Source organism: Mustela lutreola, chromosome 13 (genome assembly GCF_030435805.1).
Source record: "Mustela lutreola isolate mMusLut2 chromosome 13, mMusLut2.pri, whole genome shotgun sequence".
NCBI lineage: Eukaryota > Metazoa > Chordata > Mammalia > Carnivora > Mustelidae > Mustela > Mustela lutreola.
In genome coordinates, this window is record NC_081302.1 from 85,106,457 (window position 1) to 85,134,281 (window position 27,825).

At 40.2% G+C, this 27,825-nt stretch overlaps 1 protein-coding gene across 2 annotated transcripts; it reads left to right on the forward strand.

The window, feature by feature from the left end:
- The first annotated feature begins 1,045 nt into the window (after positions 1-1,045).
- On the forward strand, positions 1,046-27,825 carry EEF1AKMT1 (EEF1A lysine methyltransferase 1). 2 transcript variants are annotated; one of them, XM_059144265.1, is made up of 6 exons: positions 1,046-1,163; positions 12,746-12,908; positions 16,233-16,315; positions 23,639-23,919; positions 25,819-25,961; positions 26,339-27,825. In XM_059144265.1, exons 2-5 carry the CDS (start codon positions 12,765-12,767, stop codon positions 25,953-25,955), a joined length of 645 nt encoding a protein of 214 aa, XP_059000248.1. In that variant the 5' UTR covers positions 1,046-1,163; positions 12,746-12,764; the 3' UTR covers positions 25,956-25,961; positions 26,339-27,825. The 2 variants fall into 2 exon arrangements, with proteins under 2 accessions (XP_059000248.1, XP_059000249.1); XM_059144266.1 differs by lacking the exon at positions 26,339-27,825 and having other exon boundaries at positions 16,236-16,315; positions 25,819-26,290.

A 27,825-nucleotide genomic window follows, 5' to 3' on the forward strand; every position in this document is an offset into this window, starting at 1 on the left:
GTATGGACACTACCTCTAAAAATGTACTGCCATAAAAGTTGGTTATTGTTTCCTGGTTAATGTTACTGATTTCTTTTAGTTTTATATATTTTCTTTACAGCCTCTTTGCTAAGTTACAACTGATTTTGAAATATTTAGTAGATTTGTCTTAAGTTCGAAGCATTCAAAGTAAATAAAGCATGTTACAGACCTGCAAATAGTACTTAAAATTATGGTACTCAACAAAGTTGTAAGCCTCTTTTATGAACTACTGAATGTCATCAATTGGCAGCTGAGCAATTTATTTATATCCTCATCCAAAAAAAAAGGACTTAAAGCTATTTGGAAAATACATAACTTAGCAAGATCATAAAATTGATAAAGGAAGGTAGGAACATAACATTGATTGCCTTGGGGAATGGAAAATTATCTCCCTTGAGTTTCGGTGACAGTGAAGCTGGAAGGGAACCTCTTACACTATGTGTTATGTGGTAGGTACTGTATGCTAGATGTCTTACACATTGAAGGCACTCAACTCTGAAGGCTCTGAAGGACTCCTGGCAGGTCAGCTGACCAAAAAGTATCTGTTATTTTCATGGATAATGTTGTTGCCTCATAATTACATTGTTTGCCCAATTAGTAGCGGGTCTTATTTCAGCATGTCATCGTTGACCAATCAGATCTTGCGCTCATTTATATCTCTTGCATTCTATAGCTAACCCCCAAATGAAAAATGCCTCTAAATCTGTCAATATTACAAAGCCTCAATTTAATGTCTTAGTGCCTCTATTTAAAAAAAAATTTTTTTAATTTCTGTATTAAGACTGGGTAAACTAGACAGGTTTGAATTTAATGTTTGTAAAACGGACATCTAGCTTCAAGTGCAAAATAAGCTACCTGGAATACGTTTAATTTGAAGGGAATCTAAAACCTTAAATCTTGTCTATTGCCACCATTCTTAGGTGTAATTTATAAGATAGAGAAACGAGAGGAAACAGTTCCATCAAGAGTCAGGACTTGGAAGGCCTGGAACAAACTGCGTTCACCCGCTTCCCGGAAGCGCCCTCGGGCGGGAGGCTGTGCGCGTGCGCGTGCGCGAATGCAGCACGGCCGCCCCGCCCGTCGCCCTATCCCGGAGTGACTGCGCACGTGTGGCCTGTGAGTGGAAGGTCCCGGTTGCCAAGGTGGGGTAGTCTCTGCGCTCTTCGGCGGCTTCGGAATCGATTGTGGTTCTTTTTCTCTTGTGGCTCTTTCCCCAGTGCAGTGGAGGAGGAGGGGTTTCAATTAGTGGTGTCTGGGGATGGCTGCCGCGCTGAGAGGGGAACCTGGTTGCTGCTGTATGAGACCCGGCCTCGTGGGCCGCGGCCCGGGAAGGTCCGCGCGGCTGGGCTTAGGCAGTCCAGGTACGGGGAAGAGCCAACCCCCAGGCCAGGGCAGCACGAGAACTCCCCTCCGGCCAGAAACGGAACTGGGGCCTACTGCTCTTCACTCCTTTGTCCCGGACGTTCAAGCCTCCGCACCTGTCTCCTGGGGCCTTAGGAGGCAGGTCTGCTGCTGGGCGCAGGGTGTTGAGTGGCGTAGACCAGGCCCCAGCTCCCCGGGACAGGCGGGAGCACGGGAAACTTACCGGTACTAAAGGGCAGTAGCGTCTCCTACAGGGATCCCAGTAAGGGACCTAGCCGGGATGGGGGACACTTTCCAGGGGAAAGAGGATGTGTAAGATCAGAAGGATATCTTGACAGGGGTGGTGATTTCGTGGAGGTACACACAGCAGTTCATCGTGTTGTACGTTTATGATCTGTATTAAACTGTAGGTAAATTTTACCTTTTTAAAAGTTAATTTCTTAAAATAACAGGATAAATAGAATTTTAGAAAATGAGAGGGAAGAAAGCATCTTAGGCAGGGTAACTACGTATACAAAGATGAAAATGAAAGATTTTGGCCCTTTTCTGACAGTAAATGGGATTAAGGATAGAGTCGTGGGGCAATATGCAAAACTATTTAGGAAACATCTAGGCCATTCTTACCCATTTTCAGAGGGAGCCTTACAGACTACCTCAGGTTTCCCTTCCCTCCCTCCACACCCCCTAGGCTCTGAGGTGAGCCCTAAACCTGGGGGTTTCTCCTAGTGCTCTTTCCACTGAATCACACTGCCTTGACTAAAAGAGCTTGCAGACGGCAATATGAAACTGTATGAATTTATACAGTGGGGGAGGGAGTGGCTTACTTTAGTAAATTTAATATATGGAGATTGAATTTTATATATTTGAAGTGTAATTGGATTTACACATTACTTTTTAGGATTACATTAGTTACTTTGAGTTAAATACTATTTAAAGAAATAGAAAGAAACCACAGTCCATTAGGAGCCTGCGAATCCCTACTGATGCTGTAAGTTAATGTTTCCAGCCCTTTGTTCATGCTGTTCCTTCTGCAGTCCTCCCTCTTCATCTTTTCTTCTCCCTCAAGGCCAAGTTAAAGTGCCACCTGCTGTTTCACTTCTGTTCGCCCACTCATGCTCTTCATTCCCGTCCCACTGCACTAACGGTGGTGAATGGCACTTTTCTAATAGAGGACTCACCATATTATCACAATGATTCGTCTTTTCCTCAACCATGGCACTGTAGACATTTGAGGTCAGGTAGTTCCTTGTTGTGGAGGGTTGTCTTGTAAATACATGGTATTTGCCAGCATTCCTGGTCTCTACCCACTAGATACCAGTGTCACCCCAACCCCACACACACACACACTCTTCTGACAACCAGAAATATCTCCAGACAGTGCCAAATACTCCCCTTCTGGGGCAGGCAGCAGGGGTACAAAATCCATGAGAACCACCGATCTTATGTATGAGCCATATGAGACTCAGCATCAGTTTAATAATATGACATAGCACTTCCCAACTTTTCTGGACTTGAAAATCTCTTTCACATCAATTTCATAAACCCACTTAAAAACCATTGTTTTTAAACAATGCTAAAGATACGATAAAGTAGTGACTTAAGTAAAAAAGTGAGAATATTGAAACTAAAGTTCATTTTATTTAGTCTGTAGCAATGTTTATTACATAAGCAGATTTAAATTTCTCCCACTTAACAAGTGATGCAATCTTGAACTCACTTTTTTAAGGTAGAAAACAGTCTATGATTGCTAACATTGCAGCCCCTTCCACTCTCCACATGTTCCTCTATTGATCTTACTATCATCCAACACATTTTATTCCTATTGCTTATAGTCTGTGCCTCACTGGAATATAAGCTCCAAGAGGACTGGGACTTTGATTTCCATCACTAAGAATAGTGATTAGTACAATGCAGTACCTCAATAACTGATTACCAAATGAATGGATTTGGTCAGCTTTAATGTAAAATTTTATTTTGGAACACAATCCATACTAAGCTATAGATTGGAGTATAAATTGCCTATAAATTGGAGTATAATTTGCAGTGAAAGTAGACAGTTTTTTTAAACTGCTTTTTAGAATTTTTTTTAAACATAAACTGGTTTCTTTTTATGGTTTTCAGGTTTTATTTCAAGCTGCAGTTTGAAAGCCCTTCTTCACAAATGGAGCTGTGGAAAATGCTTAGTAATAGTAAATAAAAATTCAAATTTTCTTGTCTGTATCAGGGATAGATGTACGTACATGTGCCTATACAATGTACATGGGTGTGCATGCATACATATATGTATATACATATTCATATGTATATACACTAACACACACATACTTTTTTTTGTCCTTTACCTCTTCTAGACAGTAGCATAGTGTAGCTTTGATCAGGAACTGGTTGAACACTTCAACTCTGCCAGGAGATGCTGGATTGTGTGAAAAGATTCTTAATCCTGAAACACCAAACCAAAATGAGACCTTTTAGTAGGTTGCAGACCAGTTTGCTATATTTTCTTAGTCTCTCTTGGCTCGGCATGCACAACACACTAATCTTTGGAATTTCCCCCTGGAAATTCTCCAGCCTGATAGCTCCTGGTATGCTTTCCTAAAAATTTATTCTTTGTGCTTTTTGCAGTAAACTAAAGTTGCTCATTTAAAGTCTTCATACCATTGCTCAGTGGGACTGCTGCAGACCCCTCTATGTTGATTTAAGTTACTTTTATTCTAAATTATAACCTCAAAGGCAAATAATTCATCCTGCTGTCTGCTGTCTGCATCATTTCACCACAGATTCTTCCACATCTACAGAACTTAATACATTTCTCAATTAAATATAAACAAAACTATAAAACAACAAAATTCAAATTAGTTCATTGCAAACATTATTTTATTGCTGAATTAGTAGGCAGTTCTTTTGAGATTATTCCTAATCTACTTGAAACTGTATAATGCATCAGTTCTTTTACCAAACACTTGATGCAAAGTCTATGTCCTCTACCTTCAGTGCTCTTTTTCCTTTCTTTGCCTACGGGCGAACTTATTCTTTAGATCATAGTGTAAATATCCCTTCTTCACAGAAGCCTTTAATAACCAGAGTCATGACAACAATATCATTTAATTACCTTACTTAACCATCCATTGATATCCATGCTAATAACATTTCCCTCAATATTTTTATTGTGATAATATACATGTAACATAAAATTTACCATCTGAACCATTTTTAAGTGTACAGCTCAGTAGTGTTAATATATTCAGTACTGTTGTGCAACAACTGCCACCATCCATTTCCAGAACTCTTCATCTTCCTATAAAACTGAAACGTGTATACACATTAAACAACTTCTCATTTCTCCCATCCCCCAGCAACCACCATTCCACTTGCTGCCTTTATGAATTTGACAGTGGAATCATAGAGTATTTGTCTTTTTGTGACAGACTTTTTTCACTTGTAAAATGTCCTTAAGGTTCATCCATATTGTAGCATGTGTCGAATTTATTTCCTTTTTAAGGCTGAATAATATTCCTTTGTATATGTATCCATTCATCTGTTGATAGACACTTGGGTATTGATCTCTTAGATCATGTAGAAAACAAAAAGTAGAGTTATAAATTGACATTACAATAAAAGTAATAAAGTTACTTTCATAATTGCCCATATATTTACCTTTATGAGATCTTTATCTCTTCTACATACGGCTTTGAGTCACTGTCTAGAGTACTTTCTTTCTTTTTTTTTTTTTTAAGATTTTTCTATTTCTTTATTTAACAGAGAGATCACAAGTACGCAGAGAGGCAGACAGAGAGGGGGAAGCAGGCTCCCTGCTGAGCAGAGAGCCTGATGCGGGGCTCGATCCCAGGACCCTGAGATCATGACCTGAGCCGAAGGGTTAAGCAGAGGCTTAACCCACTGAGCCACCCAGGCGCCCTGTCTAGTGTACTTTCATTTTAACTAGAGGACTCGCTGTACCAATTTTTGCAGGGGTAGTCTAGTGGTAACAAACTCCCTCAGCTATTGTTTATCTGTGAATGTCAGTTTCTCGCTCACTTTTTTTTTTTAAGATTTTATTTATTTATTTGATAGAAATCACAAGTAGGCAGAGAGGCAGGCAGAGAGGAGGAAGGAGGCTCCCCACTGAGCAGATTGCCCGGTGCAGGGCTCAATCCCAGGACCTTGAGACCATGACCTGAGCCGAAGGCAGAGACTTTAACCCACTGAGCCACGCAGGTGCCCCTCTCCCTCACTTTTGAAGGACATTTTCATCAGATAAGCGTTGTTGGCTGATTTTTTTTTTTTCCTATTCAGCACTTTTTAAGTATATCAGTCCACTCCTTTCTAGCCTCCAACATTTCTGATGAGAAATCTACTAATGATCCCTTTTGGTGATCCCTTTTATGTGACAAGTACCCTGTCTTGATGCTTTCAAGATTCTATTTTTGGCTTTCCATAGTTATTTTTATTATGTGTGGGTGTTTTGAGTTCATTCTACTAAAGAGGTCATTAAGCTTCTTGGATGTTTATAGTTCTGTCTTTCACCTAATTTGGGAAGTTTTCAGCCATTATTTCTTCAAATAATTGCTTTGTCCCTTTTTCCTCTCTTTCTGAGACTCCCACAGTGTGTATTTTGGTCTACTTGGTATATGCCCTTAAGTTCTGTTCACTTTTCTTTATTCTTTTTTTTTTTTCTTTCTTTCTTTTCCTCAAACTTAGTAGTTCTAATTATCTTATCATCAGGTTTGCTGATTCTGTCTAATTTGCCTTCGAATTCCTCTAGTGAATTTTTCATTTCAGTAATTGTAATTCTTAGCTCTGGACCCTTTAAATTTCTTTTTATGTTTCCTGTCTCTATTGATATTCCCATTTTGTTCATACATCATTTTCTTAGCTTTCCCCACATCTTCCTTTAGTTTCTTTAACATGTTTTAAAGTCTTTCTCTAGTAGGTCCACCATCTGATCTTTCTCAGCGATGGTTTCTCTTGATTTACTTTTTCCCTTTGAATGGGCTATACTTTCCAATTTCTTTGTATGCCTTGTGATTTTTTGTTGTTGTTGTTGAAAACTGTTGGTAACTCTGGAAATTATATTCTTCCCCTTCTCAAGGATTTGCTGATTTTATTATTGTTCTGTTCATTGTTTTGGAGTTTTGATGTTGTAGGGCTGTCTGTGCTGAGTATCAGCCTGAGGTGTAAACTTAAGGTCTTCTCAGGTTTTTTTCTGTCTACCTCTTCCTGGGAAGATTTTAAGTGACTTTCTAAATTCCCCTGTATATGTAGTTCCTTTTTATAATGATCTTGTCCTTAAATGTTTGGCTTCCCAAAGGAGAACAAGAGAAAAATAAAGTGAAGAAAGAACTGCTGGCCCTTTAAATCCTCTCAAAGTTTCTTGAACTGGAGGTGGAACTAAGGACCACAGTAGGAGCCTTACCCTAATGGCTGCTTGACTGTGTCTGTGCCTCCATATGCAGAAGCAGCTGTTACTGATCAGTATACAGATCCCCAATATTTGAAGGACAGAGCCCTTATTCTCTACCTTGTTTCCCACAATTGCATACAAACTACTCCTGGGACTTTGTGTGCTCTTAAGCTTTGTATTTGTTCATTTGGCATCAGCTAGTTACAGGGCCAAACTAGTGGCCAGAGTTGTTTCCATCTTCCCTGCAAACCAGTTTTCATGGGCACATCAAAGTCATATCACAAACCTCCTAACCACAAACTGTAAAATGTGTGTTTTTACTTTGTGCCCAACAGGGTACATCCCCACCTAATTTCTTCCCACCCACCTTAGCAGTAAAGACGAGTTCCAGGTCTCTCTCTGCTTCTTTGTCCCCACATGTGACAAGTTTTGTATGGCCCTTTATGGTGCACTATGCCTCTCATTTCTAGGGAAACTGAATAGTAAACACTTCTTGTAAGGACATTGATCTCTCTGTGCCCTCACTCAATCTCCTTGATATATTAGGACCAAACACAAAACAGAATCCTGTACACAGCTTCCTGACACAGGAATAAGGAGTGGGGGATGGGTGACCACCGCAGAGCTAAGTGCCAAAACTGACTGAAATTAATTGTACTTGAGCCTTCCTTTGGAAGTTGAAAGCCTTTAAATAAACTCTACAGTTCTAAAATAGTTACATCAGACAGATTGTACCAGTACAGCTGGTCTAGTCTTCACAGAATCCTCTAATAACCTTTATACACACCCTTTTTCACCATTGATTCCCATGGATACCACTGGGACATTGTCAACTCTCAGAACAGTTTCATCTCTTTCTGACCACTTTATGTAGAGGATACAAAATGGTGGATCTGCTGCATGGATGATTCACTGTATTGCCTACAGTTGTTACAGTGATAACTATATTTTATCAAATCTGAGATACCATGGATTATAAGAATACCATCACTTTAAGAAAACATGCCCACAGTTAAATTTATACACCATCATTTTTAAAGTCATGTCCTGATTTTAAGTTGTTAGAATGAGAAAAAAAATAGGTGAGGGATACTTGGACCTCAGTGTATTAGTTTTGCCACTTCCTCTGAATTTAAACATTTCAAAATATGAAGTTTAGAAATGAGAATTGGGTCAGAAAGTAGGAATATCCTTAAATGCAGAATATCTGATTCTTTCCAAATAGAGCTGATGCCAACTTAAATTATTAACCAGCTTAGAGTACCAATATCCCTACATTCTCATCAGCATTTCCATTCTTTCGATTTACTTCTTTTATCTGCCCAAGCTTATTTTGGCCATTTGTTTCTAATACTGAGGATATAGAAACTAATCAAAATATTGGTAAGTGGTTTAGTGCTATGATTTGTTTGATGTTCATATAAACAAAGCTTTAATCCAAAAAAAAAAGTGTAATTGTACACAGATGTTTATAGTATTTTATTCACAATAGCCAAAAACTGGAAGCCATCTTAATTTCCTTCAATGAATGAATGTTTAAATAAATTTTAGGACCAGTATATCAATTTCTATTTTAAACTCATAAGTGCATGCAGGTGCATGCACACACACACACACACACACACACACCCTGCTGCTTGGATATTTTGAATGTATTGATAAATCTGGGGAGAATTTACACCTTAATAATACTAATTCTTCTAGTTCATGAGCGTGGTATGTCTCTCCTTTTACTTAGGTCTTCTCTAATTTCTTTCAACAGTGCTATGGAATTTTCAGTATCGAGGACTTAACAGTCTTTATGTTAAATATACTCTTAAGTATTTTTTATGCTATTTTATAGGAAATTGCTTTTAAGCTTAATTTCTATTTATTTGCTGTTAGAATACAGAAATGCAATTTACTTCTCTGTATTGATCGTATACTCTTAGACTTCAATAAACTCATTTATTAATTCTAGTAGTTTTTGTTGTTGAAGTTGGTTATGCTTCCTTAAAATTTTCTGAAAATAAACTTTGTCTTAGAATAGTTTTAAGTTTACAGAAAAATTGGGAAGATATCAGTGAGTTCCTATGTATCTATACCCAGTTTCCCCTATTATTAACATCTTCTATTAATAGGGTACGTTTGTCACACCTAATGAACAATATTGCTACATTATTATTAACCAAAGCCCATACTTTATTCTGATGTCCTTAGGTAATACATAGGCACTTCTTGGCAGTGACTGTTGTGTTTTTCTTGTTTTTGATGACTCTTAATCGGGGTTTGTCTGATTTTCGTTCATGCTTACACTGGGATTATGTGTTTTGTGGGGGGAAGACCATGAAGTACTGTTTTCATCACTGTATATCAAGGCTACAGGCCGCTGATAATCAATTATCACCATTGATGTTGACCTTGATCACCTGGATGAGAGTAATGTTTCCTTAGGATTTTCTCTGTACATAATCATGTCTACAGATAGGGGCATTTCTTCCTTTCCAGTCTCAATGCTTGCTTGTTTTTGTTTTGTTTGTTTGCCTTCTGGAATTAATGAAAAGCCAGGATAATTTTAAATGAAAGTGGTGACAGTGAATAACCTTTCCCTTGTTCCTGAGCTTAGAGAGAAAGCATTTATTGTTTCACCACGAAGAAAAGTATGAAGCTTATGTGTTTTGTAGGGACTGCTTATCAGATTGAAGTTCCCTTTTATACCTAGTTTGTTCAGTTTTTAACATGAATGGGTGTTGAATTTTGTCAAAAGCTTTTGTAGTATCTATGCAAATGATCATATGGCTTTTCGCTTTTAAACTGTTAAACTAGGGGACACCTGGGTGGCTCAGTGGGTTAAAGCCTCTGCCTTTGGCTCAGGTCATGATCTCAGGGTCCTGGGATCGAGCCCCACATCCGGCTCTCTGCTCAGCAGGAACCTGCTTCCTCCTCTATCTCTGCCTGCTTCTCTGTCTACTTGTGATCTCCCTCTGTCAAATAAATAAATCAAATCTTTTTAAAAATAAAATAAAAATTAATAAACTGTTAAATTAGGAGTCAGCACACTTTTTGTAAAAGACCAGGTAATAAATATTAAAATATTTACTAAAATAATAACTTCTTTTTTTTTTAAGATTTTATTTATTTATTTGACAGAAATCACAGGTAGACGGAGAGGCAGGCAGAGAGAGAGAGAGAGAGGGAAGCAGGCTCCCCGTTGAGCAGAGAGCCCGATGCAGGACTCGATCCCAGGACCCTGAGATCATGACCCAAGCCGAAGGCAGTGGCTTAACCCACTGAGCCACCTAGGCGCCCTAAAATAATAACTTCTTATAATAACTTATGATAATAACTTATCATAAAAACAACTGTAAGACATATATCATAAAAACAACTGTAAGACATATATAAACCAAATGGTGTGGCTGTGTTCCCAGTAATCTGATTTGCAAAAAAAAGCCACAGGCCTGATTTGGACTGCAGTCCAGAGTTTCCTGTAGCTAAGATTGTTTGCTTGATCAAACTTGAGTCAGCCTCCTGAACCTTCTAGGCCCATCTGTGCACTTCTTTGTAAAATCTCATTTTAGCAAGAAGTTTGCTAAATCACTTTCACCAGAAACCACCATCCCTCTCTGCCTCTGATATCTGATCACCCTCAATCAGGAATTGAACCTGGTTGTATACTGACATGTTTTTATGTTAGATTTAATCTGGCTTCATTAAACAAGTTGGGAAGTACTCCTTCTCCTCTGTTTTCTGGATGATAAAATTATCAACATTTCTTTTTAAACGTTTGCTAGAACTCATCAGTAAATTTTCTTAGCCTCGAGTCTTCTCTTTGGGAAGGTTTGGTAATAAAATTAGTCTATCTTTGATAAATATAGGTTGATATGCTTCTTGAAATAGTTTAATTTTACTTGTTTTTGAACTTTCTATAAATATGTTATAGTGTTTATACCTTTGCTTTGCTCCTTCTCTTCCTAGAGGGGTAACTGCTTGCTCATAGAGGGCTTATTTATGTTCCTAGATTAAATTGTGTGACCAGATGTTTTATTAACAAGACTTTACAGGTGAGTCTTTGATGAAGAAAGGAAAGAAGAAATCAATAAGCTATTTATACTTCATGAAAACACATTGGTTTGTCAGTAGTTGATACATACAAGGTTTTTGGTTTGGGTTTTTTGTTTATTTGTTTTGTTTTGTTTTTTTGTTTTTTTGGTTGTATTTTTGGATCCTAGGTAGAATGGCTAGCTCTTTGATTTTGAAAAGTAGAACAAAAGCAGCATCTAGCAGGCATTTCTCCTTTAAAAAAAAAAAAAAAAAAAATATATATATATATATATATATATATATATATATATATTTAAAGAGGGAGCATGAGTGGAGAGGCAGAGGGAGAGAGAATCTCAAGCAGACTCCATACTGAGCCCATCAGGGGGCTGGATTCCAGAACCCCGAGATCATGACCTGAGCCGAAACCAGGAGTCATAGGTTTAACTGACTGCACCACTTAGGCATCTTGGCATTTTTCATTTTAAGTGGCTGCTCAGCATCTCTTGAACCCTTTTCCTAAGCCTGGTGAATTTGCCAGGTTCGAATGCTATTTTACCAGCTGCCCTTGGTGGCATAGGCAGGGGGCCAAGATTGTCAATCAGGTACACCTCCACAGGCCTTGGAGGAGGAAGGGAGCCATGTGACGAAGCTATTGAATAATCTTTGCTGATTTTCAACACATCACTTGCTGTACACTTTGGGCATATTTTAAAAAGCAAATAAGATGCTGTTTTTATGCTCTTAGAAAAAAAAAAAGTTATCTAACTTTTGGCTTAAAAATATGTTTGGTACTGTGTAGTAAAGAATTTGACCTCAAAGAGAGGTTTGAGCTTTGCCAAGGCTCTTGGGAGGTAACCTGTAAAAAGGTAGACTGTCCCAGGTTGTGGGAAAGTCTTTGTTATTTATCAGGGCCATGAGGCCTTATCAACCCTACCTCCTGGTTGGGACAGCTGGAAACTGACTTCATCCAGGTAGGCTATCATTCAGTCACTCATACCAACACAGTGAAACCTTAATAATAGCTGGACACTGAAACTCTGCAGAGCTTCCCTGGTTGGCAGGACTCCATGCATATGATCCCGTATCTGCGCCAGGAAGGTGATGCATCCTGAGGGCAATGGGAGCTTCCTGTTTGGAGCTCTTCTTGACGCTGCCCTGTGCATCTCTTCCTTTGGCTGGCTCTGATTTGTATCAGCTGTGAGTACAGTTGTTCTCAGTGAGTTCTGTGAATCCGTCTAACAAATTACTGGACGTGAGGGTGGTTTTGGGAACCCCCCTGAACTTGAAGTGGTCAGGAGTCTTGGGAAGACTTTGCTGTCTGGACCAGAGCTGTGCCTTAATCTCCCAGTCTGGCTAACTCCATTGGTACCACAAGAAGTGATTGGCCTGGCCATCAGTTCCTGCAAGACCCCTTCTTTTTCTCCCTCCCTGTGTTTTACTTCTTCCCCTTCTCCTTGTCATTCCTTTAAATTTCCATACCTCTTTCTATTCCCCTCCTTTATATGTCCTTCACTTACCCTATTAATAACACCCATGAGCCTTAGATCACCTGAACAGTGACATTCAAACTCAGAATGATTTCTGATTCAAGGATCTACTGTGAAATGTCCACATATGGCTATTGGGGTGCCAGAAGAAAGCAAAATGTCTTTCGATATTTATGGTAAAAAATTTCATTCTGCTAGGAGTCTTAAAAATGCAAGAATCTCATTTGTAAAAACTGAATATGGATAAAGGAAAAGCCTGCATTTGTTGAGCTGTATTTCAATAGGCGACTTCTGTAGATGTTTGATCTCAGAAATTTTAAATATGAGTTTCTCTTATAAAACCCACTTCCAGTGTGGACCTTTGCTGTGAGATAAAAAATTTCTAAATTGTTATTTGATGGGAGAGAGGAAAAATACCCCCACAATACCTTTGCTTATTTATTTGCAGATTATAGACGATTTGTGAAATGAGTGACTCTGATGATGAAGATATCCCCCAGCTGTCTTCCCATGCCTTAGCAGCCCTCCAGGAATTTTATGCTGAGCAGAAACAACAAAGTGACCCAGGCAGAGATGATAAATATAATATTGGAATAATAGAAGAGAACTGGGTAAGTAAATGCATTCCACATCCCTCCGAAACTATGGGTGCGATGCCGATTCCGTACTTGTCCACACCTGTTGGTCCTGCCCTGTGTTTGTATCCTACTTCATATCAGTGTCTGTCTCACCTGCCCCTCAGAAGCTGATAGCCTGTCCTGGGAGCTGAGACAGAGTTCAGTCCATGATCATCTAAGACAGCATAAATGCAGATTTTCCTGGGTCTGACCATCAGGCTAGTTGGTGGTCAGACGGGGACAGAATGTTCATTTGTGACCAACACAAACTTGTGCTTCCTTCTTGTACATGGACGGTTTCTATTGGTTTTTGTGGAACCCAGCATCCTAATAAAAGGGGTAAAATATATCATTGCAGTAAATAGGATAACTAAACATAAGCATGCAATGAAAAAAGATGAGAGGGAGTTCTATAGAAGATATTAATAATTTCTGGTGCATAGAATGTATTTTAATTATATATTTGTGGTCTAAATAAAAATAGGAATTAAAAGAAAAAAAAAAGTGAGTTGAGGGAAACCAAGCTAGGATGGAGCCTGGCAATTTAAATTTTTGAGGGAGATAGTTGAGAAATAGATGAAGCTTGTATTTTCTCTCTGTGCACACCCCTCAGTAATGGATTTGTGTCTCTCTCTCTCTGTCACTTTGGAACTAGAAGGAAGGTTTTGTATGCCTTTTTTTTAATAACCTTTTTATAACCTATACATTTTGTGTCAAGTTTGGATCTCTTAAGTTGTATAAAATTCTCCTATATTACCATCTGTTTGAAACTGACTGATAAAAATATTTCTACACTAAATTTTCTACCAACACAAAAGCCTTTTTCTCACAATTTCCCTTCTTTACGTGTCTTTGTCTTCTGGTTTGCTGCTTCTGTAAATGTCAGAGACTTGAAGTACCTCATTCTTTTCTTTTCTCCCTGCTTAATGTTTGAAACACTGTGTGTTTTTTTCTGATTTTAAAAGTAATCCATGGTTGTTTTAGAAAATATATAAAAATATGAACACAAAAGTAAGTTATTCCTAATCCCACTACTTAGAATTAAGTATTTTTATAATTTTGACTCTTTCTTTGGTTTGGTTTATCAAGTTGAGAAAATTTCTTAGGGACCAAAAAAAAAAAAGAGAGAGAGAGAGAATGATACAAGTATTGGAAAGAAAACATTATAAAACTAGAGAATAAATTCAAGAGGCTCAATATTTAACTAATTGGAGTTAGAAATACTGAACTGAAAACAAAGGGGAGAGGAAATCTTCAAAGATTAATATTAGAAAATTTTCCAGAACTTCAGATCCTTACTAAGACACATGGTTACAGGACTGAAAATTCTGTATGCAGGTTGACAAGATCTTAGAACCTTCCAGAGGAAAAGCAGACCACCTACAAAGACTCAGGATGAGTCACATTGCACTTTTTGATAGCTTTGTTAGAAAACTAGAAAAAAGTGGAGCAATGTCTTCAGTATTTGAAGTAAAATTTTGTTCAGCCTAGAATTCTGTACTCAGCTGAGCTATCAAACATGAAGATAAACTAAAAAACATTTTAGAAATGACAAGTCTCATGGCATTGACCACCCATGCACTGCTTCTCCAAGGCTGCCAGAGGATGTGGAAGAATTAGAGGTGAGTTCAAAAAAACAAGCAAATGACACATGTATTGAGTCTAGGAAAAAGAAAAGGTAACATACTAGAAGGAAATGGTAGCAAAATATGTTACTTGCCCCCACGGTAAACACTGACTATGATTTTAACCAAAACAGGTTATAATTAATATGGGGAGGTGAAGGGTAGGAGAGGGTGTGCATGACAGAGTGAAATTCTCATCTGCCATAATGTAAAGTGAATTAATCAAGAGATAGCATTTAGAGACACCTGGCTGGCTCAGTCAGAAAAGCATGGGACTCCTGATCTTGGGGTTGTGAGTTTGAGTCCCACACTGAGTGCAGAGATTACTTAAAAATAAATAAATAAACTTTAAAAAAATAAAAAAGGAGCATTTAAAGCATAATATTTGGAAATGTGGGAACAAATGACAGAAGAGCCAACACTTCAGAAGATGCTTTTGAGGAGTGGGGGCAGGAACTCTTGTTTTTCTTTGTAAGTTTAGTAGTGCTTTTGACTTTTAAAGCTATCTTCATGCAGCACACTGAATAAGAGAAAGACTTTTATTTTTTAGAAGGGTATGAGGAGAGCCAAAATACACAGCTGTGCTCTGACAATGCTGGAGTAAGAGAGAAGGGCAGCTCGGTAGCCAACTGCCAGAAATAGTCACCCACCTCCCAGTGCAAGTCGAGCAGACCCCCTTGCATATCCTGTGTATTAGGGGCTTTCCTCCAGCTTCTTAAGCACCCACTGAGCCACCCAGGCACCGCACTTTTTCTTTTTAAAAAGTAATGATTCTTTGAAATTATTTTACTGAAGGCTCTAATCAAGCCCCTGAGCATCAGGGGCTGCTGACATCACAAAAGGAGACAACCAATCAGTGTTTCTGCTGATGGAAGAACACACTTCCACCTTTGTGTGATTCTTGCCTAAAAACTAAATGTGAGTCTGATTAAGCTTCTAGGCTCAATCACCAGCCAGCAGCGTATGTCAGCCAACACCACAGGGAGGAGAACAGCAAAACCCGGTGTGTGATCCTTTCTCTCCCACGCCTGGCCTCAGCCTTCGCCTTACGAATGTTTCCTGAGTTACTTGTCTTTTCCTCAAGGTGTAAGTTGTTTGTCATCTTGCTCTTTGTCTTTCTTTCTTTCTTTTTTTATAACAGCTGTCATCTATTCAGCATTCTTTGGTGCAGTCTTACAGGCTCAGTGGGTGCTGCTTAAGCAAAGAGAGGTGGAGCTTGGCATTTTCCTGCAGCTAAGAATGGTTAGACACAGACATAGTTCATTTATATCCAAATGAATAAGTACATTCTGTCTTTGGAAACATTTACCCACCTTGGTATTTTCTAGGTCAACAGTCACAAAATGTGCAGAATAAAACAGATGTCACAGAAAAGTAACATAAAAAGTGTGTGGGGAGGTGCCTGGGTGGCTCAGTGGGTTGAGCCTCTGCCTTCTGCTCAGGTCATGATCCCAGGGTCCTGGGATCGAGCCCCACATCGGACTCTGCTCAGCTGGGGGCCTGCTTCCCTCTCTCTCTCTCTGTCTGCCTCTCTGCCTACTTGTGATCTCTGTCTGTCAAATAAATAAATAAAATCTTAAAAAGAAAAAGAAAAAAACCTGAAGAAAATGTGCACACTGATATGGTAGATATAAATTAAAGGACAGCATTTATGGTGGTTCTGAAATGACTTTGACTCATTGCTCTGTTCCAGCAGCTGAGCCAGTTTTGGTACAGTCAGGACACTGCTTTGCGACTTGCAACAGAAGCCGTTGCAGCTGCTGGAGAACGTGGCAGGTAAGATCCAGAGTTGGTCTCTCTTTTGCCTTCTGATCTAAAGTAATGTTTGAAATGACCTTGCTTGTTGAGCAATAGTTTGGAAGAAGTCTGAACCCTAATCTGCAAAAGTGGTAAACCGTGGTTTGCAGAACATGACGAATTAAGAACTGCTCTAGGACTGAGTTTAGGGACACAGAAATCCACTCATAAGATATCCTACCTCTGATATTTATTTCAGTGTTCTGTAACCTGTTTCTTACATTTATACCCCTAAAGTTTGCTTTAAAAGAAAAAAAAAATCTTTATGTTTGACTTTTGAAGTTTTAAGAATACAGGTTTTCAGGGTGCCTGTCTGGTTCATTCGGTGGAGCACGCAACTTTTTTTTTTACCATTTGTATTTTTTTTTAAGGATTTTGTTTATTTATTTGACAGAGAGAGATCACCAGGAGGCAGAGAGGCAGGCAGAGGTTGGGTTGTGGGGGAATGCAGGCTCTCTACTGAGCAGAGAGCCTGAAATAGGGCTCGATCCCAGGACCCTGGGATCATGACCAGAGCCAAAGGCAGAGGCTTTAACCCATTGAGCCACCCAGGCACCGTGTATTTTTTTTTTTTTTTGCTTAGAATTGATACATTTATTTTTTATTTATTTTTAAATTTTTTAAATTAACATATAATGTATTATTAGCCCCAGTGGTACAGGTGTGTGAATCATCAGGCTTACACATTTCATAGCACTCACCATAGCACATACCCTCCCCAATGTCCATAACCCCACCACCGTCTCCCTACCCCCTCCACCCCCCAGCAACCCTCAGTTTGTTTCATGAGATTAAGAGTCTCTTATAGTTTGTCACCCTCCCAATCCCATTTTGTTTCATTTTTTCCCTCCCTATCCACCATGACCCCCCTTCCTGCCTCTGAAATTCCTCATATCAGAGAGATCATATGATAATTGTCTTTCTCTCATTGACTTATTTCGCTCAGCATAATACCCTCTAGTTGCCTCTACATCGTTGCAAGTGGCAGGATTTCATTTTTTGATGGCTGCATAGTATTCCACTGTATATCTATACCACATCTTCTTTATCCATTCATCTGTTGATGAACATCTAGGTTCTTTCCATAGTTTGACTAAATTGTATACATTGCTGCTATAAACATTCAGGTGCAGGTGCCCTTTTGGATCACTACATTTGTATCTTTAGGATAAATAGCCAGTAGTGTGATTCTGCGTCATTGGGAAGCTCTCGTTTCAACTTTTTGAGGAACCTCCATGCTATTTTCCAAAGTGGCCGCACCAGCTTGCTTTCCCACCAAAAGTGTAGTAAGGTTCCCCTTTCACTGTATCCTCATCAACATCTGTCATTTCCTGAATTGTTAATTTTAGCCATTCGGACTGGTGTAGGGTGGTATCTCATTGTGGTTTTGATTTGTATTTCCCTGATGCCGAGTGATGTGGAGCACTTTTTCATGTGTCTGTTGGCCATCTGGATGTCTTCTTTGCAGACATGTCTGTTCATTTCTTCTGCCCATTTCTTGATTGGATTCTTTGTTCTTTGGGTGTTGAGTTTGAAAAGTTCCTTATAGATTTTAGATACTAGCCCTTTATCTGATATGTCATTTGTGAATGAATATCTTCTCTCATTCTGTCAGTTGTCTTTTGGTTTTGTTAACTGTTTCCTTTGCTGTGCAAAAGCTTTTGATCTTGATGAAGTCCCAATAGTTCATTTTTGCCCTTGCTTCCCTTGCCTTTGGCGATGTTTCTAGGAACAAGTTGCTGTGGCTGAAGTCGAAGAGGTTGCTGCCTGTGTTCTCCTCAAAGATTTTGATGGATTCCTGTCTCACACTGAGGTCTTTCATCCATTTTGAGTCTATTTTTGTGTGTGGTATAAGGAAATAGTCCAGTTTCATTCTTTTGCATGTGGCTGTCCAATTTTCCCAACACCATTTGTTGAAGAGACTGTCTTTTTTCCATTGGACATTCCTTCCTGCTTTGTTGAAGATTAGTTGACCATAGAGTTAAGGGTCCATTTCTGGGCTCTCTATTCCGTTCCTTTGATCTGTGTGTCTCTTTTGGTGCCAGTACCATACTGTCTTGATGACTAGAGCTTTGTAATAGAGTTTGAACTCTGGAATTGTGATGCTGCCAAATTTGGTTTTCTTTTTCAACATTCCTCTGGCTATTCAGGGTCTTTTCTGGTTCCATATAAATTTTAGGATTATTTTTTCTATGTCTTTGAAAAAAATTGATGGTATTTTGATAGGGATTGCATTAAATGTGTAGAATGCTTTAGATAGCATAGACGTTTTCACAATATTTGTTCTTCCAATCCATGAGCTTGAAACGTTTTTCCATTTCTTTGTGTCTCACTCACTTTCATGAATACTTTGTTTCCTGAGTACAGATTCTTTGCCTCTTTGGTTAGGTTTATTCCTAGGTATCTTATGGATTTGGGTGCCATTGTAAATGGGATCTACTCCTTAATTTCTCTCTCTTCCATCTTCTTGTTGGTGTATAGAAATGCAACTGATTTCTGTGCATTGATTTTATATCCTGACACTTTACTGGATTCCTGTATGAGTTCTAGCAGTTTTGGAGTGGAGTCTTTTGGGTTTTTCACAAAAGTATCATCTGCAAAGAGTGAGAGTTTGACTTCTTATTTGCCATTTCGGATACCTTTTATTTCTTTTTGTTGTCTGATTGCTGAGGCTAGGACTTCTAGAAACATGTAGAATAGCTGTGGTATAGTGGACATCCCTGCCAGAGCACACAACTCTTGATCTCAGGGTTGTAAGTTCAAGCCCCGTGCTGGGTATAGAGATTACTTTTAAAAAAATTAATAAGAAAAAGAATATATGTTTTCTGTTTTGTTATTTCAGTTTTTATTTTCATCAGAATTTTGTATGTATATAATTTAAAGCCAAATGGTGCTGCAAGGCTTGCTCAAAAAAAAAAAAAAAAAAAAAAAAAAAAATCAATTGCTTATTGCCTGCTGTGTGCTTCCTTCCCTCTGCTCCCTTTCCGTGGATGCATTAGATATTTACGGCCATATTTCTCAATACCTGTTTATATTGGCACTTCTTGATCTGTCACTTGTAGACATTATTTCTTAACTTCTTACTATGGAGTGTGACGATTTAGCTCTCTCTCAAACTCCACACATATGCATGCTTTCTGTCTATATTCCTGATTTATGTCTTAATTTTGGTGAGAACAGGGTTTATATTATGCCACCACAAATGTCCCTTAAAGCTGAGCCTTATACTCTTCCTTTTCTAGTATGATTTTTCATTTTCCTGAAGACAGTAATTCTTACATTTTATGTGTATCTGTATTCATATCATGAATTAATGCTCAGGCTGTCTTCCAGTTATGTGAACCTCCTATCCATTAATGCAGACATGTTTCAACTCCATGAAAAATGTCACTTCTGAGGCTTTACAAACTGCTCTTACCTAGACTAGTTGATTTCTAGCTTTGCTGTCGGTCTTACCTTGGTATCTTCCTTCACCAGAGCCCTTTTACTTCTCTTTTCCTCTGGATTCCTGTTTCCTGTTCTCCAGTTCTTAGTGTACAGCCTTATCTAGGTTGGTACATCCTTCGATAGCTTCCACCGGAAAGGTACACTGGAGGAAAATGTTTAAACCTTTCATATATGTAAGCACTTTTATTCTGTCCTTCCTCTTGACTGTGTTGGTGTTGCTGGGTATCTCTTCTAGGTTTTGAGGGCATTGGCTCACTGCGTCTGGGTTTCTGTAGGTGCTGTGAGAAACCCAGTGCCATTCTGATTTCTTGTAGGAAACCTGTGTTTTCCTGTCTCTGTCCACAGCAAGCTTCAGGTTTTCTCTTATTCCCATCCTTGGTGCCTTGCTGTGGCGCTTTCACCTTCTGTACTTTTTATTTTCTTCTTTCCTTTTTTCTATTTTCTTAACTCAGGCCTTTCAGTTTGGGGAAAGGTTTCTGCCACAGTTTTGGAGGCGTGGGTTGGGGAAGAGAATCCTGGGAACGAGTTTCTTCTTTATTAAATAAACTTTCAGTGAATCTTCCTGTTTTTAGCCCCGCCTTCTCCCCCAGGTCTTCCCTGAGCCTTTGGGGGTGCCCTGATGTAAACCAGGATGCTTCTCAGCTTACCTAGCTGCCAATTTGGGACTTGGCTTGTTGGGTCTGCTGAGCCAGATTCCACCTATCCATTTGCTTTTATGCTTCTTAAGGGGTTTTTGGTTGGTTGGTTGGTTGGTTGGTTGGTTTTTATAGTTTTAGGTCTTCTCTAGAGTTCTCTTTGCTCTTGGCAGTTCATGCTTAAGCAACAGGATGAACTTAAACTTATGTTTTATTTTGTAGGCTTTAATGAGGGGCAAATGTAAATGAGTGTGTTATATCTGCCATCTTTAACTGGAAGTCCTAAGTTTTTCATTTTGCTGCTCTTTTTCTTTTAAATTATATGTAGATGCTTATCAGCTTTTTCTTAATGACAGTGTTTTTACACATGCTTTCTTTTTCTCCATTAATGTATGGGCATTGGAGGAAGTTTTTTATTTGCTCTGAAAGGCATCTTCAGTATTTTTAGGAAGTGTCTCATAATATTCCAAATTAATAATAATGGTAACATTTATTGAGCTCTACTGTGTGCCCTGTCCACTATATACATGCTTTACAGGGGGTCATCCCTTTTGATGATCCATTATACTCTGCATTGTAAAGAGAGACTCTCAGGCTCCCCAGATGGTGTCTCCTGCGGAAGATCACCCACCAGCAAGTGGCAGAGCTGGGTCTGCTGCAGGATAAATGACATTGTCTCCCCCAAGTTTCTCACCATTCTACTCTCAGTCCCTCTTGCGCCTCAGACCACTTTCCTTTAGCCCTCAGTACAGCTCTGAAATTTCATGGTGGAGATCTGCTGCTGACAGACTCTCAGATTTCGATTGTCTGAAATTACCTGTCTCTCACCCTCTTTCTCAGAAGATACTTGCATTGTGTGTGTAAGCCAGGGCCACTGCGTGGTATCTTTGAGCACAATGAGGACACCATTCCATCCTCTGCCTCTCTCTGGCCCCAGAGCTCTGGCAGCAGCCTGAGCTGGGGGTTCTGATGGCCCTTGTCTGTTTGGGCTGGGACATGCGTGTTTCTCACAGAAGTATATGTGACATCAACAGGGTGTATCACACACTTCAAGTGCACTGGGGCTGAGAAGCCCTTTTAGGGAACCAATTGGTACATGGAACACGGGTCTCTGTTCAGAAATGCATTTCATGAGGCACCTGAGTGGCTTAGTCAGTTAAGTATCTCCCTTCAGCTCAGGTCATGATCCTGGAGCCCCACATTGGGATCCCAGCTCAGCGGGGAGTCTGCTTCTCCCTCTGCCCCTCACCCACTTGTGCTCTTTCTCTCTCTCTGTCTCTCTCACAAATAAAAAAATAGAATGTTTTTTAAAAATGCATTTCACAGTTTTAAAGCTGTGTCTACTTTTTAAAAGGAGTACTTTTTTGAATGATAATATAAATGATGAAAATCTAAAAGTTACAAAGAGGATCGAGGAAAAAGTCAACCTCCAGGGTCCTGGTTCTCCTCCATGTGGGGAGGTGGGGAGACCACCTCCAGTGGTCTCTGGCTCTATGCATCTCCCAGAGACCACCAGAGCAACTGTAAGCATATGTTCTTATACCCATGGAAGCTACAGCAACTTCTTGCTAGACATCTATCCAAAGGCAAGGGAAACAAAAGCAAACATGAACTACTGAGATTTCATCAAGATAAAAGGCTTTTGCACAGCAAAGGAAATAGTCAACAAAACTAAAAGGCAATCTATGGAATGGGAGAAGATATTTGCAAATGACATAACAGATAAAGGGCTAGTATCCAAAATCTATAAGGAACTTATCAAACTCAGCACCTAAAAAACAAAAATCCAGTCAAGAAATGGGCAGAAGACACAAACAGACATTTCTCCAAGAAAGACATCCAGATGGCCAACAGACACATAAAAAAATACTCAACATCACTCGGCATCAGAGAAACAGATACTGTGAAGGTTGTGGAGAAAGGGGAACCCTCTCATACTGCTGATGGGAATGCAAACTGGTGCAGTCACACTGGAAAACAGTATGAGGGTTCCTCAAAAAGTTGAAAATAGAGCTACCCTATGCCCCAGCAATTGCACTGGTAGGTATTTACCCAAAGGATACAAACAGTGATCCAAAGGGGCACCAGCACCCCAGTGTTTATAGAGCAATGTCCACAATAGCCAAACTATGGAAAGAAGCCAGATGCCCAACAGATGACACTCAAAAGAATGATATCTTGCCATTTGCAATGATGTGGATGGAATTAGAGAGTAGAATACTAAGCAAAATAAGTCAGAGCAATACAAATACCTTGTGATTTCACTCATATGTGGAATTTAAAAAACAACAGCTGAACATAGGGGAAGCGTGGGAAAAATCAAATAAAATGAAAATTGAGAGGGAGACAAACCATGAGACACTGGACTCTAGGAAACAAACTGAGCGTTGCTGGAGGGAAAGTGGGTGGAGGGACGGGGTAACTGAGTGATAGGCATTAAGGAGGCATGTGATGTGAGGAGCACTGGGTGTTCAATGAAACTGATGAATCACTAAATTCCACCTCTGAAACTAATAATAATAAAAGCGTGGTTTACACTTATTCCTTCAGTATCTTGCAGGGTAATGATATGTACCATTCCATTTTATTAGATGTACCGCAGTCAACTCAGTAATTCAATATTTAGGTTGCTTTTAATTTTTTGAGTAGTTGGTTTTAAAGTTAAATGTTGGAGTACTACCCATTTGTAAACTAGGGACTGCTTATAATGAAACAAATTCTTTGATTTCCTTATATAAAAAAGAAACAAATTCAAAGTAGCTTTTTGGCAACGATGTTGAATTTTACGATATCTTATTGAGGCAACCGTTTGGGGTTTTTCTCTCTAGATTATGAATATTACAAATTAGCTTCAAAATATTTTAGACTTAAGGTATTGGAAATAAATATTAAAACAAGGACCAACGTGAAAATAACAAGCAAATTTAAGCCTTGGGCTATCTAACTTTCTTCCTAATGTGTTCCTAATGTTTTACATTTTTTACTATAAAAAAGCAGTTATTCTTTCACATACCTTAAAATTATGAGTTGCAGAATTTTTAAATACCAGATTCCTTAAAAGTGAGGTAGTATAGTTTTCTCTTGAAATTTACTGCCTTTACATTAACTTGGACTCCGATTAAAATCTGAATGCAAGGACCTGTATTCTCTTAGAGAAGTAGTTGTTACTTAACACCATAAGCTATGGATCTTTCAGGAGTTTTTTCCTTTTCTTTTCTAGAATAGCCTGTGTGAGCGCCCCCAGTGTTTACCAGAAACTGAGATCCCTACACAGAGAAGACATTTCTGTATACATCTTTGAATATGACAAAAGATTTGCCATATATGGAGAGGAGTATATCTTCTATGATTACAATAATCCATTGGATTTACCTGAAAAAATTGCCACACACAGTTTTGACATCGTAATAGCGGATCCCCCCTACCTTTCCAAGGAGTGTCTCAGAAAAACGTCAGAAACCATCAAGTATCTGACTCAGGGCAAGATTCTGCTGTGCACAGGTAGGTACGTCTCTGGAACAACAACCAGATATTCCAGCCTTAGGTTTCAGGAGCTGGAAGAGATCTCAGAACTCAAAGCCTGAATCCATCTCCTGTGTAACCCTACACAAGTTGCATAGCCTCTCTGTGCCCGGATTTCCTTATCTGTAAACTGGGACTGGTAATATGTCCTGCCTTTCAGCATTGCTGGAATTAAGTGATATGATAAATGTGAGATGGGGTCTGGCACTTGGTGAGTGGACTATGTTTTTTTACTCCTTCTCATCAGGAATAGTAGCAGTATTTGATCCAGCCTCTCCACTTGCTGAAAGAGAAACATGGAATCGATAACATTAAAATGAATTGCATAGGGTTACAGAACTAGGCATTGGATTAGATTTATTTAATCAGCAGAAGATTTTCTTACTGGTGAGAGTCATGCATGTACTTTCTAAGGTGGATATACAGAGGGTTGGTGGAGAACTAGCATGTTAACTCCTGGTCAGTTACGTTGGGGGGCTGTTGTCCAGACCCCAGGGTGCCCTTGGGCTGCTGATGCCCCTCAGGCTGGGCAGGAAGCTGGAGCTGCAGGGAGTCTGTTTCCCATTGTGTTGGAGAATTGTCAAGAAGTGACTTTTTCTCCCAGCTCATGTTTACTTAAGGCTTATTACTTCAGTAGTTTGCTAGCCATCTGTGTTGGCTGACAGGCTGGCGCTCTGAGCTCATGGACCGTACCTTTTAGTTTTAGGGGATAGGTCAAAAACTAGCAAAACAGGAGAAATGAATGACCAATTCTGGTAAGTGTAGTGAAAAAATGAAAGAATCAGAGAAGGGTGGGGCAGGCACTGAGACTGACCAATGCCCTTAAGATGGGGCTGGGAGAGAGCTCCTGGAGGAGCAACATTCCAGTGGAGACCTCAAGGGGCACCCCCCCTGGGGTGGGAGTGGGGAGGAAAGAGATTATAATTCCAGGAACCAGTGTCAGAGCCCCCTGGAGTTTTCCTCCTCCCCCTGGTTCTTGGAAGGCTGTAGGGAGCACAACCCAGCACTGTGCAAGTGCAGGGAGCATCGCTGGAGTGGGGGGGGGGGGCAAGAGGAGCCCTACAAGTGATGGACCCTGTTGGGGCTATCCTTTAAAGGCAGCAGCCCCCAATGGACAGGACCCAGTTGGCCTAAAGGAATGTGCTTTCACTTTGTGCTGAAAGGGATTGAAGGACAGAAGTAGAAGCAGGCCCCCCATTGAGGGTATGTCCAGCAGAGAAAAGACGTGGTGGGGACCAGGTATGACAGTAGAAAGGAGGGCAGGGAATGGAGTAAAGATACACTTTGAGATCAAAGTGGAAGAACTCACTATGCTCAAGATGTGGTGGGAAGGGAAGAATCTAGGATGAGTCCTGGGTCTCGGGCCTGGGCTGGCTGGAGAAGTACTTCCTGCAATGGGGTGTTCCAGGAGAGGTGCTCCGAGGTCCCCGGGGCATGTCCACAGTGGTGGCCACATGCCAGGCAGCAGGTGAGATACCGGAGCACTCAGCCAGAAGCTGGTGTGAATGTATTCCCCTGAGTTTGCAAGGTCGGGTATTACTGAGAAGGGGGGTTCTTGACTCAAAGTTGGAAAACACTAATTCTTAGTAATTATTTTCACTTATGTTACTTTGTGGAATATAACTTCATTTCTAAATTTTTCTAAGTATCTCAGTTTTGCAGAAATATGAAAACCATTTATTAAATGAAAAAGGGGAAAAGTAGGTAATTTGCAAATGTGTTGAAGTAAAAAGGGATATATCCAGAATTGACCTTCCCCTGTATTTGCTGAGCGATATTGTCAGCTTCACGTATTCTAGTCAAGAATCCCTTCACTGCTGGCGATGGCATTGTAGTTGGCATTTCAGACTCTGGGCTCACTGGGTTTTTTCCCTTCAGGTGCGGTCATGGAAGAAGAGGCAGCAAAACTTCTTGGCGTGAAGATGTGCAAGTTTATTCCAAAACACACCCGGACCTTGGGAAATGAATTTCGCTGTTATGTGAATTACGATTCTGGGCTAGACCGTGAAATCTAAATGCAGGTAGTAATATAATATGGTAAAGGATCCTGTACGACATTTCTCTCTTATTATTTCCTTGATAGACTAAAGTTATAACCTCTGCCCCTCCCCTGCGAAGTGGGGCTATCCCTGGCCTAATTTTCAAAATAAAGAATATAGGGTGCCTGGGTGGCTCAATGGGTTAAGCCGCTGCCTTCTGCTCAGGTCATGATCCTGGGATCAAGTCCCGCCTTGGGCTCTCTGCTCAGCAGGGAGCCTGCTTCCCTTTCTCTCTCTCTCTGCCTGCCTCTCTGCCTACTTGTGATCTCTTTCTGTCAAATAAATAAATAAAAATATTTAAAATAAATAAATAAATAAAATAAAGAATGTAACTTCTCACTATGACTTCCTGACTGCAGGTGCCTCTAGAGCTTGGGATGCTTTTGCCAACTTGAATCCATTGAATTAGAGTGGGAGAAATCTTAGAACCTATCTAAAGTCTGCTCTCCTCTCCTATGAATACGTAAAAAACTGAGGTACTAACAGCTTAGCGGCTTGGCCAAGACCTGAATTAGGACCTAGGCCTCTGCCTCAGGCCATCTGCCCCCTTCAGATGGGCCCATTCTGACTCCACCCAACGGCCTGCCCGTTCTTCACAGCCGCTTTCCTGGGGTGTCATAGGACTTGTGAAGGGTCCCATCATCTGCTCCAGCGCCTCAAGGAGGAACAGCTTGTCTCCATGAGAGAAGTTGGTAATCCTTAGAACTAGTATCTGAAAGCCTCCTGGATGTTTCCTCCTCTTCAAGGCCCAGGTGCCTTCTGCACACATAGCCCCTGCACCCTCAGCAAAGCCACAGCAAATGCTCCAAGCCCCTGAGAAACGGAAACTGCCATCTACCAACCAGACGCTACAGCAGAAGGAGGTGAGAAGCATGCTAGACTGTTAGATTTCAGAAATGAGACATCATTCATCCCCACCACAGAACAGTAATTACTGATACCTGCAACTTGGATTTCAAGACCTTGTCCTGAGTGACAGAAGCCAGTCCCCAAAGTTTCCATACTTCGTTTTCATCTATGTAATATTCTAGAATGGTGAACAGATTGGTGGTCGGCAGAGGCTAAGAGGCGGTCCGGTCCAGGGAGGAGGGCGGGCGGGCCCAGGAAAGGGAGAGCTTAGGGAAGCTGGAGCACGTCTGCATCTTGTCTGTGCAAAGCTTACACACAGCTCCACAGATGGCATTACTCAGCACACACACTTGCACACACGTGTGAACTCTGAGTGAGGTCTTTGGGCAGTTTGCGATGTCCAGCTCCTGGTATTCTGTGCTTGGTTAAGATGTTCTCATTGTGGGCAAGTGGGTAAAAGACACACAAGACCTCTCTGTAGTGTTCTTGCAATTCCCTGTGAGTTTAGAATCATTTCAAAATAAAAACATAAAAAGGGGGGGGGGGAATAACACTTACCTACCTCAGATGACTTGCTTTGCTAACAAAACATGAAAGGAAGTGCCAAGTAGAGCTTTCATTTTCTGACATGACTGCCAAGGATTTTCCACACACAAGCGCTCTGGCTGTCCAGGTGCTTGAGTGAACGGTGGGCCTGCAGTGGATGTGGGGAGGGAGCAGGAAGTCTGCTCTTGAAAATCAGAGACTGTGGGATAGTTACTGCAGTGAAAACCCAGCCTGTCCTGGAGAGTCTGGTACCCCGGCACCTGTGCTCAGGAAATGGGGGTAGGGGGAACCTGCTTACTGTCTGTTCGTTCTTACCCTCGATGGTCCTACTTTGGGATAATTTTCAATTTACTTTAAAAATCACTTGGTATTTTTATGAGACATTTATATTTTATCAGTATGTCAGCACCTGGCACATGTGAAGTATTCAATAAATGTTCTTTAAAAAATA

What these genes read in the sequence shown, in the direction of transcription:
- EEF1AKMT1 (XM_059144265.1), top strand. Translation starts at nt 12,765, where the DNA reads ATGAGTGACTCTGATGATGAAGATATCCCCCAGCTGTCTTCCCATGCC. An exon ending in GAATAATAGAAGAGAACTGG is followed by an intron (nt 12,909 to 16,232) that starts GTAAGTAAATGC and finishes GCTCTGTTCCAG; the next exon opens with CAGCTGAGCCAGTTTTGGTA. An exon ending in GCTGCTGGAGAACGTGGCAG is followed by an intron (nt 16,316 to 23,638) that starts GTAAGATCCAGA and finishes TTTCTTTTCTAG; the next exon opens with AATAGCCTGTGTGAGCGCCC.